General features: G+C 34.7%; 1 protein-coding gene across 2 annotated transcripts in view; it reads left to right on the top strand.

Annotated features, from left to right (window-relative positions):
• Positions 1–14,530, top strand: part of ZNF148 (zinc finger protein 148) — a 104,577-nt gene that overhangs the window by 60,149 nt on the left and 29,898 nt on the right. For both annotated transcript variants that reach the window (XM_063100920.1, XM_063100929.1), the window contains exons 5-7: positions 1,953–2,078; positions 10,657–10,780; positions 12,102–12,185. In XM_063100920.1, the coding sequence (XP_062956990.1) occupies positions 1,953–2,078; positions 10,657–10,780; positions 12,102–12,185 (334 nt within the window). The remainder of the gene's footprint in view (positions 1–1,952; positions 2,079–10,656; positions 10,781–12,101; positions 12,186–14,530) is intronic.

The raw sequence follows: 14,530 nt of genomic DNA on the forward strand, positions 1-14,530 counted from the left end.
CTTAGACTATTGATTTTCTTGATTCTCTGATGAATATGTTTCAAAAATCCAGCAAACCCATCTGCTGATGCCTGTTTTCATTAACTACATTTTGGTTTATTTTATGTGAAAAGTGACACTGAGAACATATTTTTCTTTTAAAGAGAGTTCTCAAGGAAAGAATAGATAACTTATGGATGAATTATCTCTTTTGCTGTGCTTAAGAAGTTTTCTTGCTTTTGTAGATTATTATAGTCTTCTTTGGGCCAAAGAAGGCTTAAGTTTTTTCAGACTTTTTGCAACTCATTCTTTTTAGTTGTCTTATCATTGTCATACCCATCTCTTTATGATTTTGGATTTACCAACATTTTTTCTAAGCACCTTAGTCTGGAACATTCACTTTAAAGTACCTTATAAGTTATATAGAGAGGAGGTTACTTTGTTTCATTTATGAATGATAAACCTATTGAAGCATTCTAAAAAATCTGACTTGCTATGTGTCTATTGACATTGACTATGCTTTGATCCACCCGTACTTTTAGGTTTGGGTTTGTGCTTTTGTAATATCAAAAGTATGCCTTATATTTGAAAATGATAATATTAATATGATCACTTTCCTTGTATGTAGAAATAACTGATAGGTTCAGATATATGTATTAATCATTTTTTTCTTTTTGTTTTTTACTGTCTGCACATAGATGCTCTTGTTCAGTTTGTGAATAGCTATTAATTGCAAAGCTTATTTATGAATCTGTCTTACACTCTACTTGACAGAGTTCCTCTGTTTCTTATTGCTGTATGCTACATTTCCTTGGTTTCTTTGCAATTTAAGCTGACAGAAATGTTCAAACTACTTTTTGGTGCCCCTACACAAAAGGACAGATCAATTCCACAGCTGCTTAGACAGTCTCTTATTTCTCCTTGTCTCATACCCAGCCCAAGTTGTTAGTTGTATTTCAGTGAACGTCAGTTGAGAGGTGGTAAGATGTCTGTATTCCAAAGCTTTGTTGGTGGTGATTTTATTCTATTTTATATTCTAAATCATAGGAAAAGAAGCCATAAGAGTGGTCACTGTACTGTTCTATAACCTGATGGAATTATTAGCTAAATAATCATGTATGTCATGTTTTTGTGTCAGGATTCTTGATTTGTGATTCTCACACACTGTGTACATTTAGGAATTTGTGAATGCTTCCACTCCTTATTTTGTCAGTCTGAAATCTCTGGCTTATGTTGCTTTCTCCCCATGAGCCCCTTCTACACAGCTGTCTTCCAACTTTACACTATAAATCTGTAAGATGTTCATAATATTTTACACCATGTTTTTTGAAAAGGTAGCCATTATCACAGTATAATTCTCTGATTATTCTCAAGGAATTTTACTGTATTTCATAGCCTGTTGAATTGAACGTTCTTAGTTTTAAGATTCTTGTATTTTCATTTCAAGGATAGGTTAAAAACGTAGCAGTGAGGAGTGGATGACTGAGCATCATCAAATCTAATGAGAATTGACAGTACCGTTAATGATCTTTGAATCTTGCTGTATTTTTTTTAGAACAAACAACTCTGTGAGGACTGAGATCTAAAGATGGTGTAACATTGTTGAAATTTTAATGTTTCTTATAATATTTCTCTATTTATTATGTAATTAGCATCCTGCCTTATACAGACTAGTGACCTAAAACCTATATGCAGTTCTATAAACACACATATTTGGCAAAGGTTTGTTGTAGAGCCCAAGAAATATTGGCTTTTTTCCAGGTAGTTTTTTAAAGTCTTAGTTTATCCCCCAATTTATGTACTCTTGATTCTTATTTCTCAATTGCCTATTAATGAATTCTATAGCACTATATTTAGTTGGCACACACACATAGATAATCGTTCTGGGAGCACCTATATTGTAGGTTTAGCAAAGGATTAAACATACAATGGACTTTTCATTCATTTCTAAAATCGGCTTTTTTTTTAAACAGATAAGTGTAAAGCAGGAAATTACTTTTACTGATGTATCTGAGCAACTGATGAGAGACAAAAAACAAATCAGAGAGCCAGTAGACTTACAGAAAAAGAAGAAGCGGAAACAACGTTCTCCTGCAAAAGTAAGAATATATTATGGTGGTGGTTGCTAATTAATTAATTAACTATTGGTTAATCTTATGGGCAGGAACCTGGCTGGACCTTAAGACAGATGTAAAAGTCTCACATAATTTAGTATTGGTAGGTTGTACCCATTTCACCAGGAGGGAGGAAGAGAAGCATGCCTGGGTGGAGATTGTGGGCCATTGCTTCTAATTCTTCCACTTCTCTTTCACCAGGTCCCTTTTTTTTCTAAAAGCAAACTTTACTTTTCCTGTGTCTCTCTTTTCTCTAAAAACTTACAGACAGTACAGTGCCCTCTTCTCATTTATATTAGTTTTATATTAAGGTTTCAGGAAAACAGTACCAGTTATTCATAAGGAAAAGGTTGTGGAATTCTGTAATTGAATGTAAGCTCCATGAAGGCAGGGACTTCATTTTATTTACAGCTGTATCCCAGGAGCTTAGAATAGGACAATAATAGACCCTCAATAAATATTTTATGAGTGAACAAATTGATTAGTAAATAAAGAAGTGACCCAGTAAATACTATTAGGAGTTGCCTGCTTTTTTGTTTTTTTCTCTGTGGTACAGTGATTGTTGACTATATGTAGCATTTTTGGTATTCCTGGGAATTCTCTGAACTCTACAGTGTATCTGCATCTTTATAGTTAGTTTTCACCTTTTTTTTTTCCTTCCCTCATGTAGTGAAGAAGCCTTTTTTAAAAAGATCATATCATAGCATGATCTTTTTTTTTTTACGGCTGCTTTTTTTGTATTTGTGGTTTGAAATCATAATCATCATCATTATTTATATATTTTGCACTTTTGGACTCAGTGGTGTGGTGGAGCCAGCTTGTACTGGTTTATAAGAGCGGGTTGCTAAATTTTCAGGAATTATTCAAGCCAATTGCTAAAACCATTGGTCACTTATAATTGGCCATGGTGGGTATATTTACACCATGGCAAATTAGCAATTGCTTCCCAACACTTGATTCCCTAACTGGTTGTTAAACATTCACCAGCATACCATTGCTTTTGGGATATGTAAGTATGCCTACTATAGCAAATTTTGAAAAATATAGAGACTAAAATTACCCTCAGTTAAATTTCTTAGAGAAAACTATTTTTGACTCTCTGCCATATTCCCTTTCCATCTTTTTTCAGATTTATGTGGATATATAGACATAGATTTAATTTCCTGATTTTTAACACTTTGTGTGTGTATGCTGTTTTTGCACTTAAAGTTATTAATGGTTTTTATAAACATTGTATTAGATGCTTATTAAATTTAATGATTGCTGTGTTGGTCATTTCTATGTTGTTGAAAAGTCGTATTCTTTTTGCTTCCATTTTAAATCATGCTGCACTTAAAATATTTGTGTTTTTATCTTTGTGTACTATTGTATCAAAGGGCAGGAACTTTTAAAAAGGTTTCTTGATAATGTTACTCCTTTCAGAAATGTTGTACCAGTTACATTTCTGCCTGCAGTGGCCCTAAGGTGTGTCTGTACCTTCACTGGCCTTGACTGGTGTGTCAGACTTTGTTTTTTTTTTTTATAGTTTAAGATGGGAGTCTCTTTATAGTTAAAATTTGAATTTTTTTAGTTGCTGGTTATACTAAACTTGGATTTTTCATTTTCATCGGAATTTTCTATTTCATGTTCTATGAAATGCTCCTTCTTTCCTTTCCTCCCTCCTTCCCTTTCTTTTCTTGGGATCTTAATGTTTTCTCAGTGATTTATGTAATACCTTTTTTTGTTTTTTGTATTAACCAATATATCAAGTTCCTCTTGTATAGAATAATACCAGGTTTTGAGGGGAAAAAATAATTTCTAAAATTGTGATAGCGATTGATTATGTTGCTTTGGATTCATTGCTAATTGATGGGGAATCTATTTTAAGTCTTTAAAAACAACATATTATATATAAGTTCTATATTTTACTGGCATATTTCATTACCATGTGTTACTGGTGCTATTACTGAGTGTAATGTCTTTCTGAAATTCTTACTAAAACCCAGATTATGTCTTCTAGTAGGGTGTTATTTGGAATCTTTATTTGGTGTTATGTTCTAGGTGTTTCTAAATAATAGATCAAATTTTTATAGGGTTTAAGGTATTTTACTTTTCTAATTTGAGACAAACTCATTTATAATGTATTATTTTATATTTCTAATGCTATCACTTAAATATTTATATGCCTAAATATTTATATACCATATAAAATATAAATTTTATGTGGCCAGATGAAAGGCCTATTCTAAATATGGTGTATATCAGAAAACATTTTAGGGCAGTGTTTGTAGGGAATTCCTAGGAGGGTGAAGTGACTAGAAATAAGATACAGCAGAAAAGGGTGTGAGAATAACAAAAACAACTATTTTAAATTGTTACTTGGACAGGGAATGGTTGTGTACTATTTTTAACACTAGTTTGCTGTCTCCAGGTGTTTTTTGTGTCTGGAGTCTTAGAACTTTGAGGCATAACTAGTGAGTTATTTTATATTTTCTCAAGAGTGTGTTTAAAATTCACACTTCAGATTTTTCATTAAAGTAACTTGTTCTGCCCTTTTTTATGAAAAGGAAGAGAAACTTATCTCATGTTTATAAACCAATAAGTGTTGGTTGTTTTAAATTCCTTAAAAACAATTTTAAGTTTCTCCAAGAATTATAATTTATTATGCTTGGAGGACTTTATTCTCCCCCGACACCTTTTCCAAATCTTGAATTGGGCCATTATTAGTATTTTGAGTATGTGTCACGACTGTGACACATTAGACTGGGGATCTCTACAAGAAGTATAACTAAAATTTTTAGAAAAAATAATAGCTTATAAATATCCATATAAATGGGGTTCCCTTCAAAATAAACTTTGTGGTGAGAAGTACTGTATTGTTACACCATCTTTAGCTGCCATGGATTTTAAGCAATAATTGCCTTCTGAACCTTTGTCATATGGCCAAGCCTAGTCATTGTAAGGTAGGTTTGATTCTTAAAAATTGCCAAATTCACTTGGCAACCTGTCTGATGAAGAAACAGGGTAATTGAGCTAGGGAATATATCTAGGTCAAGTTATTTGTTACTGTCATGGAATCAGCTGTTTTATGAAAGTGAAAGTAAATTTTCTACATAGTAGGTGCTTGCCTCATTTAAATGTCAAATTTTTTTTTTTTTTTTTTTTTTTTTTCCTGTGGCTGGCTGGTACGAGGGTTTCATTTAGTTTAACTACTTTGTTGGAAATTTTTAACGTGTTGTTTTCTTTTTAAATATAGTGCATTTCAACATAAGTCAGCTTTTAATATCTTGAGGCTGATGTTGTAAACATTAAAAAAATCATATGTATTGTAGTGAAGCCCTCTGGGAGGACTGAGATTTTAGGGCTTTTTTTCCTCCTCCTCCTCCTGAAAACTCCTGACTGCTAGACTTCAAGTGTTTTTGACTGCTTCTGATTGCTTCACTGTCTCATTCCGTAATGACATGCTATTCATGTTTACATTGCTATATCTATGTGGCCACATAAAATAACTTTCCTTTGCCCCTTTGAATTTATTTTTGATTTGTTGTGGATTAGGACCACAGATAGCTAAAGTTACTAGCTGTTTGTGAAAGTCACTGCATTCATGTCTGTGATTCTCCCTCCTGGTTCTGCATTAGTCACCTATAGAACTTTTTCCAGTTACAGATGCCCAGGCTCCTTCCCTGGAAATTTGTTTTCAGAGGGTTTCTTTATATACTTTAGAAGAGCAAAAGGTAATTATGTTGTGCACTTAAGCTTGAGAACCTCAAGTCTTAATTCTAGAAGTTTCTGGATAAATGAGGTATTACTACCTGACTTTGCTATTGACTTACATGAATTAGGAGATAACGTTTTCACCTAAGAAGGATTTTATGAGGATTGTCGGATTAACAATAATGTAAGTATCCTTTTAAACAAAATATAACAATATTATCTTAATCCAGTATTGTGTACATTTATAGGTCTTTTCATACTTACTAGTAATTGAATGACAGAGAGCAGTGTACTTTTAATTACTTCTCTTTATTCTTAACCCTTGACTTGGTGTTGTCAGCACCACGCTCAGCCAGTGAGCAACTGGCCATCCCTATATGGGATCCGAACCCGTGGCCTTGGTGTTATCAGCACCACACTCTCCCGAGTGAGCCACAGGCCGGCCCTTACTTCTCTTTATTCTGAAGTATATCTCCTTTTTTGGTCATTCAGCAAATAATTTGAGTGCCCATTATGTATGAGGATCTCTTATCAGGTGAAGAAAGAAACTGGGTTTATTGGTGGTTACACTTTAGGTGGTCTGAATAGAGACTGATTATTCAAAGTTACGTTGAACTCGGAAGGACGAGCATGTCAAATAGATTATAAATTATACAGAGAATCCTTTCCCACCAATTTATTATAAACATTTGTTTCCAGAAAAGATTGGAGGTTTTAGTATCAAAAAGATTTAAAGTGGAACAATATAAAATGAGCAAAATTTAATTAAAAGGAGCAAAGAAATAGATGTACCCGACATTTGTCATGCTTTCTTCTACTTGTTACCTTGATTTAGGAAGAATTTGCTTTGAAGATGAACTCACAAGGTGGGATGAAAACAGGAACTATGGAATAGTACTCATGAGAAAATGAAGATTGGCAAAATAATATATTAGTATTTTATTTATCTGATTTTCCCAGAGAGTTATGTGTTCTGGGTAAATTGTTTTTTTCCACAGAACTAAACCCTAACTTTTAAAAAAAATTGTGGTGTCAATCTTCCTTTAGAAAATATCACATATTTCTTTGCCCAATATTCAGGAAAGAAGTAACCTTTTCTAAAACTCAGTGTCATTCTGCTGAATATCAGTTGTTTATCAGTTATGATACAGTGCATTTCATATTCTGGTGCTGTCAAAATGAATTTAAAATTTCATTTAAAAATGAAATTTGGTAATGAGTAATATCTAGTATTGAGAGATGATAAAAATCCTGAACATGAAAGAAAGTGACTGTGAGGATGGGATATAAGCAGTCACTACAGCAGTCAAGGTGTCATGATGGTTTTTGCTCTGGATGACTTTGATTTGTTGTGTCTTCTGAGTTGCACTATTTTTTCATTTCTAATTGGGAGTGGGGAGTGAGAACTGATATATTGACTTAGGAATTTATCATAAAACCTATAATTAGTTTAAAATATACTTTAAGGATTTTTTGTAGTAAATATATAGAATGTGAAAAATCATTCTGCCTTTTAAGAGAACAAAACTTTCTCATTGAGGGGTGTTAGGTTTCAGTTACTCAGTTACAGTGATCCTTGAGGAATGAAAAATCGCTGAATTGAATAGACAGAGCTTAGAGGTTTGCCTGATGAAAATGGGTATATTATTTAAGATAACCTTCATCGTGTGTGTGTGTGTGTGTGTGTGTGTGTGTGTGTGTGTGTGTGTGTGTGTGTGTGTGTGTGTGTGTGTGTGTGTGTGTGTGTGTGTGTGTGTGTGTGTAGCTAGTTGGGAGCATATTTGTCTCAAAACAAAAAATATACAGCAAACCATGGGATTAAGAAAGTAAATTAACTGAGGAGTTCCTTTTGGTACTGAAATATTTTCCCTGTAAAATTCTGTTTTAAATTCATCAAACATATTTTAAAAATCAAATGTGTTGAGTATTTTTTTAGATTATTACTAATTTCTCCTCTTGGTAAAGTTTGTTTGCCTGGTCTTTATAATATACCATATTTCTCCTGAAGTAACAGTGACAGGAGGCAAGATAAAGCATGTGAAGATACTATAGCAGGCATCCTAGGACTTAAATTTTGAAACTTTAAATTCTTCCATTGTAACAGTGTTCGTATGTTGAGGGGAAAAAAGAAAAGCAAAAAGTATTTTATGGTACCAGTAGCAGCCAAGACTGCTGATCTCTAAGGCAAACACACCCCACTGGTAGATCACAGTCTACTAAAAGATCTTGAAATAGTGTGAACAGGAAAAGCAGCGTAGTGTGCATACCAAGAGAGAAACTTTTGCCTGCATTAATGTGCTATTTTTATTCTATTATGGGGCTTTGTTCTTTGCATACCCACCTATATATGGCGCTACTCAGTGATCTGAAAACTGAAAAATTGAAAAGTATTGCTTTTATCAAATTTTTTTAAACAAGACAATGGTAAGCTGTGAGAGATATTTGGTATGGATGCCAGGCAGCTGTGTTAGTAGGACATGTACAGAGTCTCCACTATGTTCCATACACCATTTTGGGTATGGGGGTTATAGTGGTGAATAAAACAGACAAGTCAGTTAGATTTATTTAAAATAAATTACATATTAGAAGAGCCACTGGCTTGTCTGAGGCAAGATGAATCTTACTCTGTGTCCTTTAAGCAAAAATATTTAGTACTCTGGCCTAAAAAAAAAGAAAAATCAAATATAAAATATCCAAGAATTTGATGATTCTGTTTTTGAACTTATAAATGTGCTATATTTTTTTGTGTTTATTCACAAAGCAGTGGTAACTGTTTCATGCATAAAATCTACCTTGAGTTGAGGCTTGAATCCACAATGAAAGGCAGCATTACCTCCAGTGCCAGAAAACAATGACCCAGAACTCCTTAGCTCTTCATAAAAGAGCTTTGTACAGTCCAGGATTACATCCGTTTCACATTAAGCAACTTGGGCCAGATTTGTTCCTTACAGAGCCTTTCCTTGCAGTTGCTATGCCACAGAAAGCTATTGAATTGCCGTGTTTTTTTGGCACTTGGATCTTCTTATTTGTTATCAGCATATGTGGAAAAAAACCCTGGTGGCTATCTTGTTTTTAGTTCTGTTTTATATAAGATATTTAACATCTTTTTGTTATTTGTTTTATGTTAGAAATATTTTGAATTATATTTTAAGAGATTTTGTGTTATTTCTTTTTGCACAGTGTTAACTTGCATATTGTTATGTGACTTGGAGGGGTTGAAGAAATTTTAAACTGGCCAGAGGTGAAACTTTCTATTCTCACTGACTCTCTTCAGGAAGCTGTGACACTCACTTCCACTTTCCTGCCAAATGTTTCTCATCCATGACTTTGGTGCATAGACTTTGAAGCATTGTTGACCACACTGGCAGTTTGCCCAGAACCCAAATGCCCTGTATAATTTGCATCATAATTACCATTGATTTGCATAGTATAGGCTGAACTGTCTTCCTCATTTTAAAATAAAAAATATTTTAAAGATTAAAACCTTTTTTTCTTACCTACTCCCCTTTTCTAGATTTGAGAAGAGGTTATAGGTTGTGTGTTTGTAGGCCCTAATCAGTTTCCACAGTCTTTTGTATTTCTTAAGATGTTAACCACATTTCTCTACCCTCTGTTGGATACAGTTTCTTAGCTACTGTTCTGTATGCTCCCACCTCCAACTTTGCTTTCTTCACCAGCCATGCTCCTCCTGATCTTATCTCCTAGTTTTCTTTGGTTCTTCATATCATATTCTGCCATCTTTTTTCTCTCCTCAATAATGAAAAAGGGGATCATTTATTATTTTCACTCTACCAAATGTCTGATGAGAGGCAGTTTAGTGTCGCATGTTGAACAAATTGTTGGTAAATTGGAATACATAAGGCCCAAGTTGAGCTCCTCTCTGGTATTATTCAGGCTAGGCTCACAATATACTCAATCTCAAGCAGCCCAGGAAGATGTGGTTAATTTCTCTGTCTCCTATCTTTCTTCCCTATACCCACCTCTAATTTATTTTTCTGACAAATATTTTTAGGAATATGTTTAACAATAGTTTGGTAGTTCTAGAATAACCACAGAGATCCTGGACTGAAAGAGACTTCTGATTCTATCCTGATCGCTTGAAAATTTAGTTTTCTCTTTTTTTTAAAAAAAGAAAGAAATAGATAAGCACTTATATCATTCAAAAAAATGTGTTAAGCATGCAATGTAAAGTCTCCCTCCTATCTTATCTCTTACCTGCCCAGTTCCCCAGCCATCACAACCAAAGTTATATGCATTTTATGTGTATCCTTCTAAAGTAGTTTTTATGTGTATACAAACAAATATATATTCCTATGTCTACTCTTTTGTGTACAAAAATTAGCAAAATTATACTCTGGTTTATAAACCTTTCTTTTTTTACTTAGCAAATCCTGGCGTTCTTTCCATTTGACTATAAAGAGAGCTTTCTTGTTTTATTTTACAACCACAAAATAAATTGTATTCGTTTTCTATGATTTATTTAATCAGTCCCATACTGACTGATATTTAGGCTATGTCTAGAACAAGACCTTTTTCCGTGCATATATGAGAATTTGAAATTGAAAATATAGCTGTGCTAACCCTAGCAGAGAAACTTAGGGGCTCCATTAGGCATTAACATTTTAGGAGATTGGGCAGAATGGTGAAATTTTACTTAACCAGCTTCCAAGGTTTTATTAGTGACTTTTGCCCATTCTGAGTCACATTTACTTTCCTACAATTAATGATGATTTAATAGCCTTTTCAGGATTAAGAAAAAATATTTTATAATTTCTGGTGACCATTGTTTGCGTTATCTTTTTAAAAAATTAGTATTTAATTATGTTTTTAAAACTTATTTCTTTTGTTTTTGCCTTCTTTTTGTAACTAGATCCTTACAATAAATGAGGATGGATCACTTGGTTTGAAAACCCCTAAATCTCATGTTTGTGAGCACTGCAATGCTGCCTTTAGAACGAACTATCACTTACAGAGACATGTCTTCATTCATACAGGTATTTCTTGAATTAAATTGGACTTATGTCCGTTAAAATTATCTTTGTTATTTTCATCTACATGTAAATGTCATTTATCCTAAGACTGGAGCTAACCTGGCATTCCAAATCAGAGATTACATAAGCCAGAACCTCAGAAGGAAACCAGGAAAAACGTTAAATGAGAAAACAATTAGCACAGATATGTAAAATTAATAAAATAATCTTAGTTGGACACTTATTTGGCTTAATGTGCTTCTTTTAGCTAGAGAAATGATTAAAAAATGTATTATTAAAAGCCTATCAACATTCATTTTTTTTGTGCAAGATAGTCAGAGGTTAAAATATGGATTTGGAAATCAAATATTAAAATAGCTAAGACCATGAAGTTATAGAAAACAGAACTAAAGACTGGTCACAGACTTTTGGGAAAACAAACTAGACATGTAAGATGAATTGGAAGGTGGGGGATGACAGAGTAATAAGGGAGGTTTGATGAACTAGGAAAATACATTGTCTCAGAAGCCAAAAGAAGAGAGCATTCCAGGAAGGGCATGGCATGCTCAACAGTGTCACCACCCTCAGAGTGAACAGAGAGGGCTAGACAACTGAGAAAACAGATCTTTGGAATAAATAGCCAGGACATCACAAGTTGCTTTTCAGGAAGCAGAGTATAGGGGTTAAACCACAAGTGGATGATGAAGAATTTGAGACTTAGGGCAGACTACTGTTAAGGTGTTATGGTGGAAGAGAAGGAGAGAAAGTATTAAGGTAGGAGTGTTTCAGGATTGAAACAAGGTTTATCAGCCTAGAGCAGACAAAAGAATACTTTCCTTAGAAGAAAAGGCTCCAGAGGAGAGGGAAAGTTGGAAGAGACAGGATTTTTTTTAAAAAGGGATGTTTAGAAAATTCTGAAGAAAATAGGTGAAAGGGCATAAAGAGATGGCTAACCATGAAGAAGAGGATGGGTGTGTCCTTCCTCCAGATAAAATGGGAGAAGAGATATTTAAGACACACAAAGTAACCTGCAGAGGTCTTTCTCACCACATGGTTTAAGTTCTATTTTTAATTGTTTATTTATTTCCTTTTTTTTTCCTTGAAAAATGTAGATCAAATTTAATCTCATTTTGTGTGATTGTGAGAATATGAATTTTTAAATCCTAGGGGAAATTTTGGGAAAAAATAAAGTTCTGTTAAATCAGTGAATAATATCAAAAATTTGTATGAATATTTTGGAATTTTCCAAAATTTGGGTTTCTAAGATTTATCTTTCCTAAGAAACAGTAACTGAAAACTGTCATTTTATCCAGTAACTAATTTATGAATGTGAAATTATTTTAAGGCGAAAAACCATTTCAATGTAGTCAATGTGACATGCGTTTCATACAGAAGTACCTGCTGCAGAGACATGAGAAGATTCATACTGGTGAGTGTTGCAACCCTTACTAGGGTCATTAAAATTACTGTTTCAGACGTAGGGAAGAATTTTTAATAACTAGCAACAACTTGTTGCTACTTTCATTGGTTTTGTTTCTGAAGTCTGTAAATCACAGCTTCTTTCTTTTTTTCTCTAGTAAGTCAATGTGAACTGTTAAAACTTGGCTTTAATATCCAAGTCCAATCAATTACTTTGAAATAGAGTTTTATAATAACCTAAAATACATGTTTGAAGTGACAAAATGAAGTAAGCTTTTCTGAAATAGCTAAAGGGAGGGATGGGGTAGGCAGCTGGCCAGTACGGAGATTCGAACCCATGACCTTGGTGTTATAAGGCTGCACTAACCAACTGAGCTACCTGGCCAGCTTGAAGTACCTCTTTCCTTAGGTGCTTAACTTGTTCAGAGTAGGTAAAATTTCATTCATGTTAATTAGTCTGGGGAAGAAAGCAAAATGCCTGAGCCCTAAGGTAGCAGTACCATTCACCTCCCTCCCTCCCTCCCTTCCCTCCATGTGTATGGGTTACCGTATCACAAGAGATGTAATCTTTAAAAAGTTGGGAACAGCCAGTTTCTCAGTTAAGTTGTTAATGATTTAGAAACAAATATAACGGAAGATCACTGTAAAGGAACCCATACCTTAAAAATGTGTCTCATTTTAGAGCAAATGCTTATTTGGATTTCTTCCTTTCTTTTTTTTTCTTTTGATAAATGTAAAATCAAGTTTTACAAGTAATTTTGATTTGATAGACTGTAAACTTTTGGCCTTTGTTACCTCTAAGCATGGTGAAAATTGTTGATTTCCAGTGTTTTACTTTTTGTAATGGAATAAAAGCAGAGTTGGTGAATTTGTATAACTTTGATTTTTTACATTTAATAGAATTGAGAATGATAGTGATAATATATGAATAAATCAAAGTGTTAAAGTTTTTATTATTCCTCTGTACCTGTATTAAGTACTCAAGCAAGTACCTGCCCAGTATTGTTATTTAGATGTGTTCTCATGGTACCTGCAGTACTGTAAGAGGGGATCCATGGGACAGTTTGTAATATAGAAGCAACCTCTTCTGCCTAATAACTTTCTTTGAACTTACTTTGCACCTATAAAAAAGCATGAATGTGGCTGGTCTGCTTAAATAAAATGTCAATTGTGCAGCACATGTGTATGCTTTGATGTTCTGTTTTTTATTTTTATTTTTTTCCACAGTGTTTTTTTTTTAATTAAAAAAAAATTTTATTATTTTTTAAAATTTTTATTGAATCATAATTGATTATACATATTTTGGGGTTCAACATTGAAATATTTTGATCAAATCAGTATTACTGGCTTATATATTGTTACAAATTGTACAATCTCCTTGTCCAATCTCTCCCCATCCCCCTGTTACTCCCCCCTCCCCCCTCTAATTACCCTAGATTTCTTCTCTCCTTCTGAAAGAGTAACAGTTGCTCTGTTGATTTGTTGCCTAGATGATCTGTCCAATGCTGAGAGGTGTGTTCAGGTCCCCCAGTATGATCATAGAGCAGATGCTGCTTCTGTCACTCTGAAATGGGCTTTGTGGAGAGAGACATCCTCTTCTTTTCTTTGGTCTCTGCTGGTGACTCTCCTTGTGTTAATGCACTCCAGTGGCTGGTGGACCATCTGTGTGGTGATTGGGGCATCTAGCTGCCTTTGCGGCAGCTGTGGTTATTGTGGTGGCTGTGGTGGGCCACCCACATGGAGGTGATGTTTTTGGCATACTCCTTGGCACTGGCAGTGTGCCTGGTTGTGGGAGAGGGGATCTGGTGTCTGACTCCATGCCTTGGGTCCCCAGGCAGGCCCTGAGGCACTGGTGATATGCCTGGTTGGGGGGCGGGCAGTCCCGGATCCAGACCTCTGGACCCCAGGCAGGCCCCAAGGCACTGGTGGGTTTGCCTGGGCTAGAACTAGTTTTTTGTCCTTTGCTTACTTCTAAAATGGGAGAACTTCCTATGAGAATCAGTTCTTGAGCTGTGTGGTTTAGCTAAATTGCTGCTTTGCTGCTGCTTCCCTAGGGAAGGCTTTTTGTGCAGCTCAGGTTTTAATGGTTGACTTTATAGGTACTTCTGGCTCTCCAGAGACCTGGTGCACCTGGGTTGTGTAGAAACTCTGATCTGGGCCTGAGTCTTCATCAAACTGCACTCCATGCAATTCTATATTCCTGACCAGTCTCCTCTGAGTGTTCCTACCCTGATTGGGAGGCAGATAAGCTGTCCTTGCTGTGCCCCAGTGTTCCCCAAGTGGGCTCGTCTCCCCCACAAACACTTCCCATGGGACCAGTCATGTGCCAGTCCCTTGCAATGACTCACTGGCCTC

This window comes from Cynocephalus volans, chromosome 1 (genome assembly GCF_027409185.1).
Source record: "Cynocephalus volans isolate mCynVol1 chromosome 1, mCynVol1.pri, whole genome shotgun sequence".
Classification (NCBI taxonomy): Eukaryota; Metazoa; Chordata; class Mammalia; order Dermoptera; family Cynocephalidae; genus Cynocephalus; species Cynocephalus volans.